Source organism: Peromyscus eremicus, chromosome 20, assembly GCF_949786415.1.
Source record: "Peromyscus eremicus chromosome 20, PerEre_H2_v1, whole genome shotgun sequence".
In the NCBI taxonomy this organism is placed as follows: Eukaryota; Metazoa; Chordata; class Mammalia; order Rodentia; family Cricetidae; genus Peromyscus; species Peromyscus eremicus.
This window is the reverse complement of record NC_081436.1, coordinates 3,809,821-3,827,245: the sequence shown is the minus strand read 5'-3', so window position 1 is coordinate 3,827,245 and position 17,425 is coordinate 3,809,821. Positions and strand designations below refer to the sequence as shown.

Sequence of the window (17,425 nt, the reverse complement as noted above, 5' to 3'; positions counted from 1 at the left end):
AAAACAAACAAACACAACCCAGGTTTGACTCCTGGTGCCGCGGAAGCCAAGCATAGTGGTCACACCTGTAATTCTAGCACTGGGGAAGTGAGGCAGGAGGATCAGGAGTTCCAGGTCATCCTTGGCTACAGAATGAGTTCGAGGCCAACCTGGGCTATACGAGACCCTACCTAAAACACCTAAAACAAAATAAATCAGAACTGACAAAGGGAAAGCTGAGCTTGTCAGTCTCTCTTGATCATTCCACAATATACTCATGTGTCAAAATATATCGCCGGGCGGTGGTGGCGCACACCTTTAATCCCAGCACTCGGGAGGCAGAGCCAGGTGGATCTCTGTGAGTTCGAGGCCAGCCTGGACTACCAAGTGAGTTCCAGGAAAGGCGCAAAACTACACAGAGAAACCCTGTCTCGAAAAACCAAAAAAAAAAAAAATATATATATATATCACACTCCACAAGTATATACAATCATAATTTTTATTTTTTTTTGGTGGTGGGGAGAGTGGTGTTGAGACAGGGTTCCTCTGTGTAGCCCTGGCTGTCCTGGAACTCACTCTGTAGACCAGGCTGGCCTCAAACTCACAGCCATCCTCCTGCCTCTGCTTCAGAAGTGCTGGGATTAAAGCCGTGGTATGCCACCATCACTCAGCTTCACTGATAACCTTTCAATTAAAGAGTTAAAAAAAATTAAAAGATAAGCTTGGCTAAAGGAATGATCTTCAGGGTCACTGAGCTTTTAAGCCGGCCACGAGGAACAAGGTGGGGGGAGAGGGGAGAGGTTGCCCGCAAAGACTTTCATTTCAAGCAGCAGGGTGTCCCCAGAGTATGGGGGGGGGGGGACACAAAGGACGCCAGTGCTACAGGGGCACATGGGAAGGGAGTGAGCCAAGGAGGCAGGTGGTGTCAAGGAGTTGATTTAATGGCAGGTATAACGGATGGCCACTGATTCATCTTTTTTTTTTTCCTTTTTTTTTTGAGGGGGTGTGTCAGAGGACAACTTTTTAGGAGCCAGTTCTTGCTCTGTGGGTCCCTGGAACTGAACTCAGGTCATCCAGCAGCAAGGGTCTTCTTGACTTGCTTAGCCATCTCACCAGCTCTATATTTTTGTCTTTTAAACAGTGCGTGCATAGCAATACTTAACTCCAGTGTTTCTGGCTTCCCAGACACACACAGGGCATGTGCATTCACACACACACACACACACACACACACTTATCCAGGCAAAAATATACACATAAAATAAGGACAAACAAATCTTCAAGTGTTCTGTCATGTAGAGAACAGGTTGGTGGGTCTGGAAACAGGAGTGTTATTAGTGTGAACACTTCTGACTTGCCCTGGGTGGCAGTGTGGGGGAGACAAGTGAACAGACTTGAGATGTAATTCAGAGGTAGATACCTGACAGATTGCTAATGAAAGGACGGGAGAAGAGCAGAAATCCAGAGTCAAGAATGAGCCTCAGCGATCTCGGCGGAGGCGGTAGTGCATGCCTTTAATCCCAGCACTGGGGAGGCAGAGGCAGGCTGTGAGTTCAAGGCCAGCCTGGTCTACAAAGCAAGTTCCAGGACAGCCAAAGCTGTTACACAGAGAAACCCTGTCAGGGACAAAAAAGTGTCATATTTCTCCAACAAATCAATGGAAATAATGTTTACTGGGAAGATGAATTCTGAAGGGGGCAACTTTGGGAACTGGGCTGGATAATTTTATGTCAGCTTGACACAGCTAGGGTCATCTGACAGGAGGGACTCCCAATTAAGAAAACGCTTCTATAAGACTGGGCTGTAGGCAAGTCTGTAGACCTGTGGTTCTCAACCTTCCAAATGCTGTGAGCCTTTAAAACAGGTCCTCATGTCATGGCAACCCTTGTAAAGGGGTTGTTTAATCCCCAAAGGAGTTGCAACCCAAAGGTTGAGGACCACTGCTGTAGAGCATTTTTCTAATTAGTGGTTGATGGGGGAGGGCCCAGCTCATTGTGGGTGAGGCCACGTAGGCTGGTGGTCCTGGGTTCTATAAGAAAGCAGGCTGAGCAAGCCATGGGGAGCAAGCCAGTAAGTAGCACTCCTCCATGGCCTCTGCATCAGCTCCTGCCTCCAAATTCCTGTCCTGTTTGAGTTCCTGTCCTGACTTCCTTCAAGGATGGACTATGATGTAGAAATGTAAGCAAAATAAACGCTTTCCTCCCCAACTTGCTTTTTGGTCACAGTGTTTTATCACAGCAATTGTGACCCTGATGAGGACAGAAATCAGGAAAAACTAAGAGTTCAGTGTCAGCCATGTTAACGGCCCAGTGGACGGCAGCAGTCATTAATTACATTCAATATGCGCGCGCGCGCGCGCGCGCGCGCGCGCACGCACACACACACACACACACACACACACACACACACGCACACGTGGAAGTCACAGGACAATTTGTGGGAATTGGTTTTCTCAACCTACTATGTGGATCCTGAGGGTCAAGCTCAGATCACCAGGCTGCACAGCCAGTGCCTTTATCTTCTGAGCCATCTTGCTGGTTCAGGCAGCAGCAGTTAGACACAAACATCTGAGCTCAGAAGGGAGGCAAGAGCTAGTCACAAACACCGAGTCACAAACTTGTCTGTCCACACAGGGCCACAAAGCCTAAGGGGTCTGATATTTACAGAGTGGGTGGTGCAAGAAGATGCCCCGAACTCAGTGCTGGGGACTTAACACTTAGTTTGAAGAAGAAGAAGTTGTTAGAGTGACAAAGAACAGGCAGAGAGAGGGAAAACCAGGGGACGGCCAGAGACGCCTAAGGAAGAGATCTCTGGGAAGGAAGAGATGGCAAGAGGTCACAGGAAGTCAAGGGAAGAAACATTTCCTCAACTTAGCAATACAGGCATCTCTGTCAGTCTTGGCAGTTGTCTTCACGATGAACAGAACCAAACCTTGGCACCATGGCCACTCCTCCCTCCTCTTCCTCTATGGCTGCTCCCATTTTCACTTCGTTAAGACAAGATCTCATGTGGTCCAGGCTGGCTTGAAACTTAGTATGTACTGGTGGCTGCTCTTAAACTCCTGATCGATCCTTCTGCCTTCATCCCCAAGTGCTAGGATTAGAGGCGTGTGCTGTCAACTTCAACCTCGGTTATTTACATTATTTCCAGGTTTTCACCACTGAAAAGAGTGCTTTGGGGAATAGCTCTCCATATTTGTTTTTTCCCCCAACTAAACTGGTATGTATTAGGAGACTGCCTTAGGTAGGAACTGAGAAACAGTGGACTGCAGTTAAACTGGACTTTAGATTAGGCCTTGAACTTCTGTTTCCACACCCTGTGAACAATCGTCTACTGTTTATTACAGTAATAATACAGTAAAGAGAACCAGAAGCAATCAGCACACAGGCTTAGAGTTAGGAAATTATTCTTATACTGATCTTGGTGGAATAAAAATCCAGCGATTCCCTTTCCTTTACTGTTCTAAGAGAAGTACAAACTTAAAACACCAAAATACTTTGGTTGTTTGCTTCTATTTTGTTTTGCAAGATAGAGTTTCATAGCCTTGAACATGGTATGTAGCCCAGGCTGGCCCCCTCCTACCTCCACCTCCCAAGTGCTGGGGGTACACCACCATGTTTAGTTTTTGTCTTTTAAATGCTACCCATCATTTATGGTGCCTGATACCCAAGGAGGCCAGAAGAAGGCACCGTATCCCTTTGACTGGAGTCACAGATGGTTGTGAGCTGCCAAGTGGATGCTGGGAATAGAACCTGGGTCCTCTAGAAGAGCAGCCAGTGCTCTTAACCACTGAGCCACTCTCTAAGCCCCTCCTCCTTCTTGAGATTGGGTTTCACTGTGTTATTCCAGCTATGGCTCCACCTTCTGGGCTCCAGTGACCCTTCCAAGCACATGCTGCCGTACAGGCCGGTGAAGCTCGCTCGCACATGCCGCCGCCGTACAGGCCAGTGAAGCTCGGCCCATCCAACTCTCCTACAGTGTGGAGAACTCAACCTACATCCTTATTTGTGCTGGGCAGGTGCCCTACCACTAGGCTTTCTGACCATCTCTGAAGTGTAGCATCAGACTTCATTTGGGGGTGTGGGGGAGGGGATGGCACTTGGGAGACTCAAATTGAGAGAGAAAAAAAAAAAAAAGGATTTGCAATGACATTTCTCTAAACAAGACCAAGTGTAACAGTACTTGTTGTAATCCCAGTGCTCTGGAGGCTCTGTGTTAAAGGCCAGCCTGGGCTACATAGTAAAACCTTGACTCAAAAAAATAACTCTGTAATAAAATCTCATCCCTTCCCAGATTTCCTGTGGTCTAGTCTCCTATCCCTTACCCATGGAATTTGATCTTGCAACTGTTCCTTAATGCACAGCTGTGAGGCGGGCAGCTGACAGACTAAAATTACCTGGGGAGTAATGAGAGCATCTCAAATATTTCTAAGGCCAGACAACAGAGTTCCTGAGCTATGACTCTTGCCTGTGTGCTTTCAAATAGAGCAAAGGGAACTCTGAGCCAAAAGAAGGGAAAATGGAAACTCCCAAGGCTTAGGCAACTGTTTTCTCCTGGAACAATTTCACCACTCTAAAATGTTAAAGAGAAGCAAAAGAGGAAGTAATCTAGGGACATCTGAAGGCCTTTTTCATTGTTATTATTAAAGAAGAACACACTCGGTACACACACACACACACACACACACACACACACACACACACACACCACACACACACACACCAGCTAAACCTGTCCCGTCTCCAGTAAGGGGGTTCAGAAGCAAAGGTACACTAGGTTCAGCAGGAGCCATGGGAAGGAGAAGGCTAACTAGGGGGGGCTGAGGGACCAGTGTGGGGATTGACCAATTCCACATCTTGGTGAGTGACCTTTAATCAGGATTCAAGTTCCTTATCTGCCAGAGTGAGACAAAGGTCAGGCAGGTGTGGTTTCAAACTTCCGGCTTCGAGACCCTTACTTCCAAGCTATCCTACTTAAAACCTAAAATATAAAGGCGACCAGTGCAGGGTCCTGGGCTCAGCTCAGCCCTTTTTAGAACTGGCTCTGGAGGCTCTTCCAAAGGCCCTGAGGAAGATGGCTAGAAAATAACAAGGCTAGATTCCTTTTAACTTCAAAAATATTGAGTCAAACAGGAAACTTGGGCAAAGAAACCAAACTCTATCAGTTAATCTTTATCAAGAAAAGGGTCATATGATGCAGAAGCCACAGGGAAGAGAAACCAAAGCTAACTTCAAACTGCCCGTTAACAGACCTTTCTTATGTCAGGATCAATGCTTTATAAAGCAGGGGTTTAAAGAGGTAAGCGCAGAGCTATAAAGAGCATGAGACATAGGCTCTGTTGTCAGAAAACAACTCTTTTGTACATATAACTGTAAAATGAATCCCCCTCCCCACACTAGACAAGGTTTTTCTGCATAACCCTGGCTGTCCTGGAACTCGCTCTGTAGACCAGGCTGCCCTGGAACTCAGAGATCTGCCTGCCACTATGCTGTGTTCTAATTTTATTTACTTATTTGAAAGTAAGTCTTTAAATAAATAAATAAAACCCAGTACTGCAGCCATCTGTGGGAATATGCAGTGAGTGAACTTCAAAGGACTCCAGCAATATTAGCAGCAGGCTTCCATTTAACAGGAAGCCCAGAAAAGAAATCCAGGCTAAGCCCTTCATTTTCACTGCCTTAGATAAACAGTATTGCCTGACTCACTTCTCTTTGTTATTAATATTAGTAATATTACTATTAGTGTGTGTGTATATATATACATATATATACATATACATACATATATAATATACATATATATAATACACACACACACACACACACACACACACACACACACACACATATATATATATATATATATATATATATTAGTGTGTGTATATGCATTAGTGTATGTGTGTGCCCCAAGATGCTAGAAGAGGGTGCTGTAAACTCTGGAGCTAGAGTTAGAGGTGGTTGTGTATCACCTGATGTGGGTGTTGGGAATCAGACTTCAGTCTTCTGGAAGAGCAATCTGTCCTCTTAATCCCTGAGCCATCTTTCCAGCCCCTGGCTGTTCCATTTCTAGCCTTTGTTTTTTTTGGTTTTTTTTTTGTTTTTTTTTTCTGGAGCTGAGGACTGAACCCAGGGCCTTGTGCTTGCTAGGCAAGCGCTCTACCACTGAGCTAAACCCCCAGCCCCCTTATTTCCAGCCTTTGTTTGGGGCTCCCCTGGAATGTCCCCACCATGTCCCTAGCCCACCAAATAAAGCTCTACTCACCTTTCAAAACCTGTTCCACATGTAAGATCAACGCCCCAGGGAAAAAACACTAAGCGCACGAACTCAAATCTTAGCTCAAGCAGGTTTTCTCAAGCACAAAGCAGGGATAATGCCCCTCCCAGGTAACTTCTGTGAGGATTAGAAATATGTCTATTTCTACCAAGAGTCTAGCAGCTGAGAACAGAGCTCCGTGCAAGAGTACATGCTTCACAGAGAAACCCTGTCTCGAAAAACCAAAAAAAAAAAAAAAAAAAGAGTACATGCTTAGCACGCATCAGACATAATGTTCAATCCCTAGAAACCCCACACCCCACACCCCCCCACATCCCCTCCACATGCACAATAAAAGCCTGGTGAGTTGGTTATAAATGGGTTTAGGATTTACAGCTTTTTATCTGTGCTACATAGGAAAACTCTGTCTCAAAAAAAACAAAAAAAAAAAAAACAAAAAAAAAAAACAAAAAAAAAAAAGCCTGGAGCAGTAAGAGCACTTCCTGTTTCTGCAGGAGATCCTGGCTTGGTTCTCAGCATTTACATGTGGCTCACAACCATCCATACATAACTCCAGTTCCAGAGGATTCAATGCCTCCAAGGACATGAGGCATGCGTGTGGCACATAAATTCTGGCAAAACACTCATACACACAAAATAATAAACAAATTATAAAAAAAAAAAAGCTACCAAGCTGAACGGCCTTTCCATGATTTTCTAATGAGTGTCAAATCCTCATGAGAACTGGCTAGACAAGAAAGGGATGGAGTGAGGAGGGACTGAGGAGACAAGAGCTTAGAGAGATCTCTAGCTAGAGACGAGCCGTGTGCCAGCGAGACCCCGTTGCCAATGTACAGAGGGAGCCATGTAGCAGGCCCAGAGCACAGCACGGCACACACAGGGTGTCTCAGACACAGACCATGGTCAGCATGGACAGAGGGACTCAGCCTGAGCCCGAGACACTGATGAGCTTTCCAAATCAGCTTGCTACTAGACCCTCCCTCAGTCAAGGCAAGCTCCATGACCCTGAATGTCACCCCTGAGACCCCAAATATATATTAACTTCAAGTTCTGATGAGTCCACTTTGTTAAACATGCTCACATTTTCTTTCCCTATGCTGTTGTACTCAGGTTTTGATCTCAATGTGGAATCCAGCAGAATAAACAAAAAGTTTAAAATGCTCAAAGTCAAACAAGAGGAAGACTGTCTCGGAAGAGATTAACCATGCTGGGCACAGGTGTCTTGATGAGGTCCAGTGTCACGGAAGTGACTGCCCATGCTGGGCACGGGCATCCTGGTGAGGTCCAGTGTCACAAAAGTGACTGCCCATGCTGGGCACGGGCATCCTGGTGAGGTCCAGTGTCACAGAAGTGACTGCCCATGCTGGGCACGGGCATCCTGGTGAGGTCCAGTGTCACAGAAGTGACTGCCCATGCTGGGCACGGGCATCCTGGTGAGGTCCAGTGTCACAAAAGTGACTGCACATGCTGGGCACGGGCATCCTGGTGAGGTCCAGTGTCACAGAAGTGACTGTCCATGCTGGGCACGGGCATCCTGGTGAGGTCCGGTGTGGAGTCAGCAGGGATGGAGAATGGAGCAGGAGAGGCTCTAACTAGAGGGTACATTTTCCAAACACGTCCTTTTGGAGAAGGCTTTTGGAGAGCAACATCTGGGAGATGAAGGCAGGGGCATGGAGGCGGGTTTGAAAAGTAGAGAAGATCGAGAAACTATGAAGTAAAGTATCAGGTCAGTGATGTGGCTCAGACTCACTCCTAGAGGAGTCACCAGCCCCCGGGCAACCACAAACACTGGGGAACTTACTGCGTTTTTTCCCTCCTGCCTCTTTTCACCTAGTTTGTTTGTTTGTTTTTCGTTATCACAACATGGCATTTGGAGGAAGGAAAAATTATTACTATATGACAAAGGAAACTCTGTCTTATCTAAGATGACTGTCGGGGCTGGAGAGATGGCTCAGAGGTTAAGAGCACTGGCTGCTCTTCCAAAGGTTCTGAGTTCAATTCCCAGCAACCACATGATGGCTCACAACCATCTGTAGTGAGATCTGGTGCCCTCTTCTGGCCTGCAGGGATGCGTGCAGGCAGAACACTATATACACAATAAATAAACAAATCTCAAAAATAAAATGACTGTCATTCTCTCAGTGAGGAACGGCAAACAGGAAATGAAGCTGGAGACCAGGAGCTCGGCGTGGAGTCTGGCACACCACTGCAGGAGAGGGAGGGGAGGCTGCTCTTGGCGGGCCTCGGAGCACAGGCTTCGGAGCTCAGCTACGACACAGGATGGGCGTTGATATGGTGGGCGATGCAGGAGAGCGGCAGCCGTGACTCCTGGCCCCAGAGTGTTTCAGGGATGCACTTGCAGAGAGAGCAGGCAGCAGAGAACGGCGGTCATGAGAAGGCCAAGTGTGGCTGAGGCGGGGCTGAGTGGTTGGAAGGGTAAGAAGGTACAGCAGTTCCTCTGCAGGACAGGGGGTTTCCAAGGCCCATTAATCACAGCTCCACACTGTCTCATATCCCTCTTCTTTCTTCCCATGTCTGCTGTTCCCCTACCCCCACCCCAACAGCTTTCACTTGGGTTCCCATGAAAGCCCCGTTAACTGCCTCCACGTTACCCCTCTCTCGTCTTTCTAATAAACCTTTCACGCTGTTGCAGGTCTCTCTGCACGGAAACTTTCCATTGCCTTCTGCTGTTAATCTAACTAAGCTCTGACTGTGGCACAGCACTCAAGCCTACCACCCAGCCTAACTGAATTACACCATTCCCTTCCTGCTCTGGTTTCTGCCATGAGGGATTGCTTGCCTCCCTACTCCTTCCATCACATCCAGGCACCACACGCCTCCCCTTATTCACTTTGCTCTATGTTCCAGTCTCATTTCACAAGTCCACTCCTCTATTGTCAGTGTATGCTGAACCTCCCCCCGACCCCTCTGGGTGGGGGTATCACCTGGGTCAAGAATTGGAGGCAGGAGTTCAAGGTTTATCCTCAGCTATGTAGCAAGTTCAAGGCCAGCCTGAGCTCGAGGAGACTCTGTCTCAACAAAAGAAATCCCCCTCAGGTAGTTGAGCACCACTGCAGACACACAAAAGTAGAATCTTTAGAAAGGCCAGGGAAGCCTACAGAAAATGATTTAAAACATGACCAAGCCCGGTGGTGGCGGCGGCGGTGGTGGCATACAGCTTTAATCCCAGCACTCGGAGGCAGAGGCAGGTGGATCTCTGTGAGTTCATGGCCAGCCTGGTCTACAGAGTGAGTTCCAGGACAACCAGGGCTATACAGAGAAACCCTGTCTCAAAAAACATGTTCAAGGGAACTGGGGTTGTAGTTCAGTGGTAGAATGCTTGCCTGGAATGAACAAGGTCCTGGGGATCAATCCCTAGGAGTTAACAGAAAAGGGACAAGTTCTGGGCACGCTGTGTACTGTACCTTAGCATCTGGGAAGCAGAGACAGGTAAATCGGGAGTTTAAGGTCATCCTTGCTACATAAGGAACTAGACCCTGTCTCAAAAAAAGGTTCAAAGGTTCAAAATATCTTTGCCATTCCTCCCACCAGAAGATGGAGCCAAATTCCACACCCCCTTCCTGTGGAATACGAGCCAGCCTTAGTGACTCACATCTGAGAAGATGGAGAAGGTGATCGTGTACAGCTTCCAAGGTTAAGGTCACGATCAGGCAAAGCAGTACCTTGTAGCTCCCTTCCTCTCTGGACGGTTGCCTTTGGAACCCAGCCACCAAGCCAAACAGTCACATGGACTGGCGGCCAAGTGTAGGTGTTCCAGCCACGACGCCAGCGGAGATCCCAGATGACAGGCAGCATCAACTTTCTGACTTATGAGTGAGCCTCAGATGTCTGCAGCCCCTAAGCCACCCCGGCTAACGCTAAGTTGAGAAGAGACAAGCCCAAATTAGATAGTTACAAAATACTGTCATTCACTCTGTTGTGCCTCTAAATTTTAGAGATTTAGTGAGGCTGGGCATGATAGCCAAACATGCTCTAGAAAGACGAAGCACTGGCTGGTCTGAATTCTTATTTTTAAATTTATTTTATTTTATATGTATCGGGAGTTTTGTCTACATGTGTGTCTGTGTACAATGTGTCTGCCTGGTGCTGGTGGGAGCTGATAGAGGGTATTAGATGCCCTGGAACCAGAGTTATAGATGACTGTGAACTGCCATCGGGGTGCTGAGAATTGAACCCAGATCCTCGGGAAGAGCAGTTAGTGCTCTTAGCTACGGAGCCATCTCCCCAGCCCCTGCTCTGGAATTCTTTATGTAAGTCTGACTGGTCTTGGACTTGCAGAGATCCTCCTGTCTCTGCCTCCCAAGCGCTGGGATTAAACGCCTGCACCACCATGCCCAGCTTATTTATTTGGTTGGGTTTCGGTAAGTTGTTCAGATTGATCTTAACTCACTCTGTAGCCCAGGCAGGCCTTGAAGTTGCAATCCTCCTGCCTTAGACTCCCAAATACTTGGGAATACAGATCTCTGACACTAGACCATGAGTTGTAGATTTTGAGTCGGGGTCTCACTATATAGCTAATGTGTTAGCCTCAAATAGTGATCCTTCTGCCTCAGCCTTCCAAGTCTGGGAGTACAGGCATGTGTATGGCATCATGTACATCAGGACTTTTTTTTTTTTTTTTAACAGAACTGAGACACTGTATTATTAGTAACTACTCTAGATGAATTGTTCTTTTAGCCATTTTTCTTTTCTTTTGGTTTTTCAAGACAGGGTTTCTCTGTGTAGTTTTGGTGCCTGTCCTGGATCTTGCTCTGTAGACCAGGCTGGCCTCGAACTTACAGAGATCCGCCTGGCTCTGCCTCCCGAGTGCTGGGATTAAAGGCATGTACTGCCACCACTGCCTGGCTCAAACATTTTTAAATTATATTTCTTAGTTGTTTTTGTTTGGTGTGTGTGTGTGTGTGTGTGTGTGTGTGTGTGTGTGTGTGTGTGCGCCATGACCTCCAGGTCAGAGGATAGCTTGAGCGAGTTGGTTTTCTCCTTTCACTGTGTAGGGTCCTGGGGATTAAACTCAGATCAACGGTTGCCTTTTGACCTGCTGAGCCATTTTCCCAGCCTTAGATCAGGAAAGTCGATGGGCCTGACATAAACCGTTAAGTCCCTGAGGTCTAGGATGAGGGCTTAGGAGCTTTTCATCTTCCAGTGTCTTACTTGAAATGTGTTTGTTTTCTTTCTGAGTGAGAAGGGTTTTTTTGCCATCAAATTGCAGCAATAGAGACTGTACAATGGAACCGTAAGGGCCGACTGGGTCTGGTCCCCGCTGCACTCCACCGTGGGAGATAACTGAGGTCAGTGTTTGCCATGTGGCAGGCGTGTGAGGGGACACTGTGGGTCACAGAAACTTCCTGCTGGTGTTTAACATTTCCGAGACACCGTTCCCAGGAATCTCGGTCTTCACGCCTACTCTTCCTTCTCACGGGAGGAGCAGCAGCTTCCTGGTAATCAACCACTAGGGCAGTAAGCCACCACCTGTCCTGGGCTCCACCCCACCAGTGCAGCTCTGTCTGCCATCACTGCTGTGTTAACGTGTGCGGACCATCCCTTTAGCATGTGTGCAGCACCTACTGTATACAGTGGGACCTACTGAGTACAGCAGGACCTCTGTGCTCCAGCTACTGTCGTCTTCACTGAAGATACAGAGAGAGTGGGAAAAGTCCTCAAGATGAAGACCAGTGGAGGGGGGAGCAAATATTTTCTTTTCTTTCTCTCCCGTGACCCCAACAAGACAGGGTTTCTCCATGTAATCTTGGCTGTCCCAGAACTCACTCTGTAGACCAGGCTGTCCCAGAACTCACAGAGATCCGTCTGTCTCTGCTCCAAGTGCTGGCTGCCACACCTGGCCAGCAAATGTTTTCTCATTTTCTTAAGAGGCCAGATGTTTTAGACATTTGAGGAAACGGTGTCTGTTATATCCAGTGTCTCTGTTGGTTTGTGTGACAGCAAAGACAAGCTGCACATGGCCACCTGGGGTTCATAAACCCTGGTTTGCTAAACCCTACTGCCTATCAGACACCTGAAATGCTACAGGTATCACTGATGAGCTCAACTTTACACGTTATTTCAACTCTGGTAGGTGGGGAATGTAGCTCCAGGGATGGAGCTCATACCTAGCATGCATAGGGCTCTGGGTTTGACCCTTAGCACTGAAAAATGAAAAGTTACACTTTTATCCCCCCTACAGGGCATGGTGGCTTACACCAAGAAACCCAGCATTCAGGAAGGAGGTTGAGGCAAGAGATTTACTCATGAATGCAAACCCAGTCTGGGATATGTAGTGAGTCCCGGGCTACCAACCTGGGCTGCAGAGCAGGGAGGAAAAAACCTTACAAAAACGCACACTGGGCTTGGTGGCGCACACCTCTAACCCTGTGAGGCAGAGGCTGGAGGTTAGGAGTGCACAGTCACTCTCTGCTGAAGAGTGGGGACAAGGCCAGCCTGGGCTACAGGAGACCCCATCGCAGTACAAACCAGCAAACCAATGAGCGAACAAAACAAGACAAAGCCCCTTCCTGGACGGCCGCTCATCTGATCCCCACTCCGTTCCTTTGGATTTGGGAACCGTTTGCTTTATTCTTAGGTGTTTTATCAGTATCTTTTGTGTGTGTAACATTTTCTTGTCTTCAACGAAATAAAAATTCAAAGATGGAGGGAGGGTCCCCTGATCGTTAACATTCTTTTTCTCTCCAGTGCATAACATCCAGGGGTGCCCAATCCAGCCGTTTTACATTGCTTCACCAATTCTCCTGACAGGTGGTAGAGCTTGCTCAAGACAGATGGTCCTCTTGGACCAAGATCAGCACTTACTTGGAGAATATTTCCACAATCGCCGATGACTTATTCTTGTTGACAAGAGAAAGTTCTTTGGCCGTTACTCTCAATGACAGGGAAGTCCACTGTCGTCTATTAAATGGAGTTGATTCCATCTTGTCTACAGACTCTAAAATACCTATGGAATGGAGAAAGGGAGAACGTTAAACACAGGACAAGATTCCCAGCACTCAGGGACGGGCAGCAGGCTGAGCGAGTGCGAGAGCCCAAAGCAGCAGCCACAAGCCTCTGCTGCTTTCCCAAAGCTTGGGTGACCTCGGTCAGATGAGTCAGTGTCTTTGGGGTGCAGTTTCCTGTAAAAGGAGGTCAGAACAGATGATCTCTGAGGTTCCTTTTCAATTCCATCATTTATCACTGGCCCTACTGTGCAAATATCAGTTGGCCTTTTTCTGAACTTAAGTCTGTTCCAAAGTCACATTTGGAGTGAAATCTTCCCCTTTTTGGAACAACATCCTAGGAGAGATGCAATCAACATCTCACTAGTCAAGCCCAAACTAGTCTCTGCCTACGTCCACAGGGCTCTCAGTTCTGTCTCTCCCTCCCTCCTGTTTCTCTCTCTCTACTTCCTCTTTCCTCCTTCCCTCCCTCCCTCTCTCCCCCCTCCCCCCTCCCTCCACTCTGTCTCCCTCTCTCTGTCTCCCCTACCTTCTCTCCCTGTACTCCGGAGTACTGACCTCTGTTATCACTGTTATTCCAGAGAGAGAGCTAGGGACGTTGAGTAGCCTAAGAGAAAGAGCTGGGCAGGCTGTGATGGTATTGCAAGTTTGTTGCTTTGAATAAGTTACATTTGGGGCTGGGACACAGCTCAGCCCTAGGAACTTGCCTAGCATGGGCAAGGCTCTGGGCTCCAACCCCAACACTGCCAAGCAGACAAGCAGACAGATACAAAATGTTTTACACTGGTGGAGTCTTAGAGACAAAATCCTTAAACAGAGTATGATAACCCAGGCCCTGACAGAAGAAACTCCGTTCCCTCTCATGCGTAGGTCCTAGCTTGGAATTTTTAGATTTCTGTGTTTAAGTTGAAGTGAGTAGCTCTAGGGGCCAGGGGGCAAGAAAGGGGCCGTGAAAGTTATGTGTAAGTATGTGGTGGTGCGGGGGGTGGGGGTGGGGTAGGGGTGGGGGTAGGGGGTGGGGTGGGGGTGTCTTCGGTGGCCGGACAGTAAAACTCCTGTAACACAGATGTCAAAGAGGATTACTGCACGAGGAAAGGTTGAAATGGTGATGAAAGGTTTGGGGGAGAGGGGGATGTGGGGGTGAAGAAGAGGGCCAACCAAAAAGGAACCTACTATTTTAGAAACTAAAAAATATAAGTGGAATTCCCCATATGGGTGGGTCAGGCTGCTCCCAGAAGCTACAGGATGTTGGTTCTGCTTTGTTTTTAATTTTTATTTTATGTGCACAGGTGGCTACTTTGCCTACACGTATGTCTGTACACATGCGCATGCCTGGTGCCATGGAGGCCAGAACGAGGCACGAGATCCCCGGGAACTGGAGTTACAGATGTGTGAGCTGCCATGTGGGTGCTCAGAACCTCCACGAGAGCAGCAAGTGCACTTAACTGCTGAGCCATCTCTCCAGCCCCAAGAAACCATAGGTTTTTTAATGAACATCCCAGTGCCGGGTACAGGATACCTCCCTAGGAGTAACGGTCAGGGAGTTCCTAGAAGCACCTGAAACAACACGGGCCAGCACCACTGGTCCTGGTTCCCCTCTGGATTAGCTGGTAAAACCCTGTCGTTGAAGATACCGGACACTTTGGATGCAGGAACCAGAACTACAACGGAGCTGGCCGCTTCCTCCCTGCTGACCGCAGTCACAGTTCTGGAAGGGGCTTTGCAGGCCACTGAGGAGAAATGTCATCAACCGTCTTTCCAAGCCATGGTACAACACCAACCCGCCAGGCAAGACCGGAAGTGGGGTGGGGGTTAGCCAATCACTTTCTGAATGGATGAATTCATGTCTGGTATTATAAACTTGGGCAAAAGCCTCTGGCTGGGCTCTAGAGGGAATGCACTACTGGCATTTTGTTGAATGGGCAAGAATACAAACTGCCACAGACCAGTGCTGGTCTCAGTCTGGGTCAGAGAAGCGTCTTTTTACAGAGGGCAATGGTTAGTGCAGAGGCTTGTCAAAGTGTTGAGAATAAGTGACTACTGAGAATAGGCTTCAGCTCTAAACTGGACATCTGTATTGCAACCTCCAAAACCAGGGAATGCTGGGGAAGAGGAGGAGGAAGAATGTAAGAGCCAGAGGACAGGCAGAAGGGCTATCAAATGCTGTCTTCTGGCTATGCCATAGCTATTGAAATCATGAGCACACAGCAACTGTGGGGACCTGAGGAAAAAGAAAGGGTATGACGCTACTGAGATGATTCTCTGGGTAAAGGCACTGGCTACCAAGCCTGACAACCTGAGTGCCATCCCCAGGACCTACATGGTGGGAGGAAAGAAAGAACTCCCCAAAGTTGTCCTCTGCTCACAGCAAGCATGCATACACCCCTTCCCGACACAAGCAAACAAAAGCCAATAGATCGATCAATAAGATATAAAACAGGAAAGGAATTGGTTGGGGAGAAGCAGAGGAGCAGTAGGAGCCCGAGGATAAGTGAAGGTAATGGGCGTGAACATGACCACCATACACTGTACACAGTACATGATCACCACACACTGTAACAGTACATGATCACCACACACTGTACACAGTACATGATCTCCACACACTGTACACAGTACATGATCTCCACACACTACACAGTACATGATCTCCACACTGTACACAGTACATGATCACCACACACTGTACACAGTACATGATCTCCACACTGTACACAGTACACGATCACCACACACTACACAGTACATGATCACCACACTGTACACAGTACATGATCACCACACACTACACAGTACATGATCACCACACACTGTACACAGTACATGATCACCACACACTGTACACAGTACATGATCTCCACACACTACACAGTACATGATCTCCACACACTACACAGTACATGATCACCACACACTGTACACAGTACATGACCTCCACCCACTACACAGTACATGATCTCCACACACTGCACAGTACATGATCTCCACACACTACACAGTACATGATCACCACACACTGTACACAGTACATGATCTCCACACACTGTACACAGTACATGATCACCACACACTGTACACAGTACATAACTGCAGAAAATGTTTTAACTTAGGTCATCTCTTTAGTTTTAGTATCTTCAGATGAAAACCAAGGATAACACTTAACTTTCTAGGATTTCACTGTAGATTTAAGGAGATAATATATATTTGAAATATCAGGTGTACTTCAGTACTGTGCAGAATGTTTTAAGTATAATGTACTAGCATTGGCTCTTACAATTATAAAGCCTCCTAACAACTAGGGAATGTATGATGCATTTAAATTCAGAGGATAAATCCCCTACACTTAACATTCTCTTCTGGAATCTCTTCAATCTGTAGAACATACCAAGTGTACCCTTGACATCACTCAGTCCCCACCTGCTAAGCTGGTGGCTGGGTTTTCTTGTCCTGTAATTACCAAAGGAGTTACAACCTTTGTCCAGAAGAGGTGAGCTCAGAAACAAGTCAATACTTCCGTATTTGAATAGGGAAAAATTACAGATCGAAGAACTGTTCTCTTGACAACCACAGAGCAGAACTGGTCTGCAGAATGGATTCGTTGGAACCACCCTTAACAGCCTTGGCAACAGCAGAACGCGGTGTGCCGACCGAACATGCTGGAGGCCTCACAATGCGAAGCAGATGACAGATAGCGTCCCGAGACAATGCTGCTTCCCCACAGGCAGTGCGCTCTGTCCTTTCAATGAAAGCCTTCTCTGAAGATAATACAGCTTTGTTTTCGGTGGAAGGGAGCACCACACACTGTAACGCTGGAAGGGAGCACCACACACTGTAACGCTGGAAGGGAGCACCACACACTGTAACACTGGAAGGGAGCACCACACACTGTAACACTGGAAGGGAGCACCACACACTGTAACACTGGAAGGGAGCACCACACAGTGACGCTGAGAAGCCCTGGCGTTGAGAGATGGGTGCATTCAAGTACAACCGCTAGTTTCACTAGGTTTTTTTTTTTTCCCTCAAACTTAGCTTTCTTATTCATAACAACGGGATGAATAAGAAGAGGAAACGACACTCCTACAGAATAGGTCAATAGCAAATGGGACAGCTTTAAAAATGTCTCCTCTTTCTGGACAGACCAGTGATACTACTCATGTGATCTCAACCTGAAAACACCAAGTGACATGTGAGACGCACTTGTG

At 47.5% G+C, this 17,425-nt stretch overlaps 1 protein-coding gene across 1 annotated transcript in view; it reads right to left on the bottom strand.

The window, feature by feature from the left end:
* The window catches only part of Lima1 (LIM domain and actin binding 1), a 97,261-nt gene that overhangs the window by 49,810 nt on the left and 30,026 nt on the right, over nucleotides 1–17,425 (bottom strand). Inside the window, exon 2 of the mRNA XM_059247166.1 lies at nucleotides 13,081–13,222. Within this exon, the coding sequence (XP_059103149.1) occupies nucleotides 13,081–13,199 (119 nt within the window). The 5' untranslated portion in view covers nucleotides 13,200–13,222. The remainder of the gene's footprint in view (nucleotides 1–13,080; nucleotides 13,223–17,425) is intronic.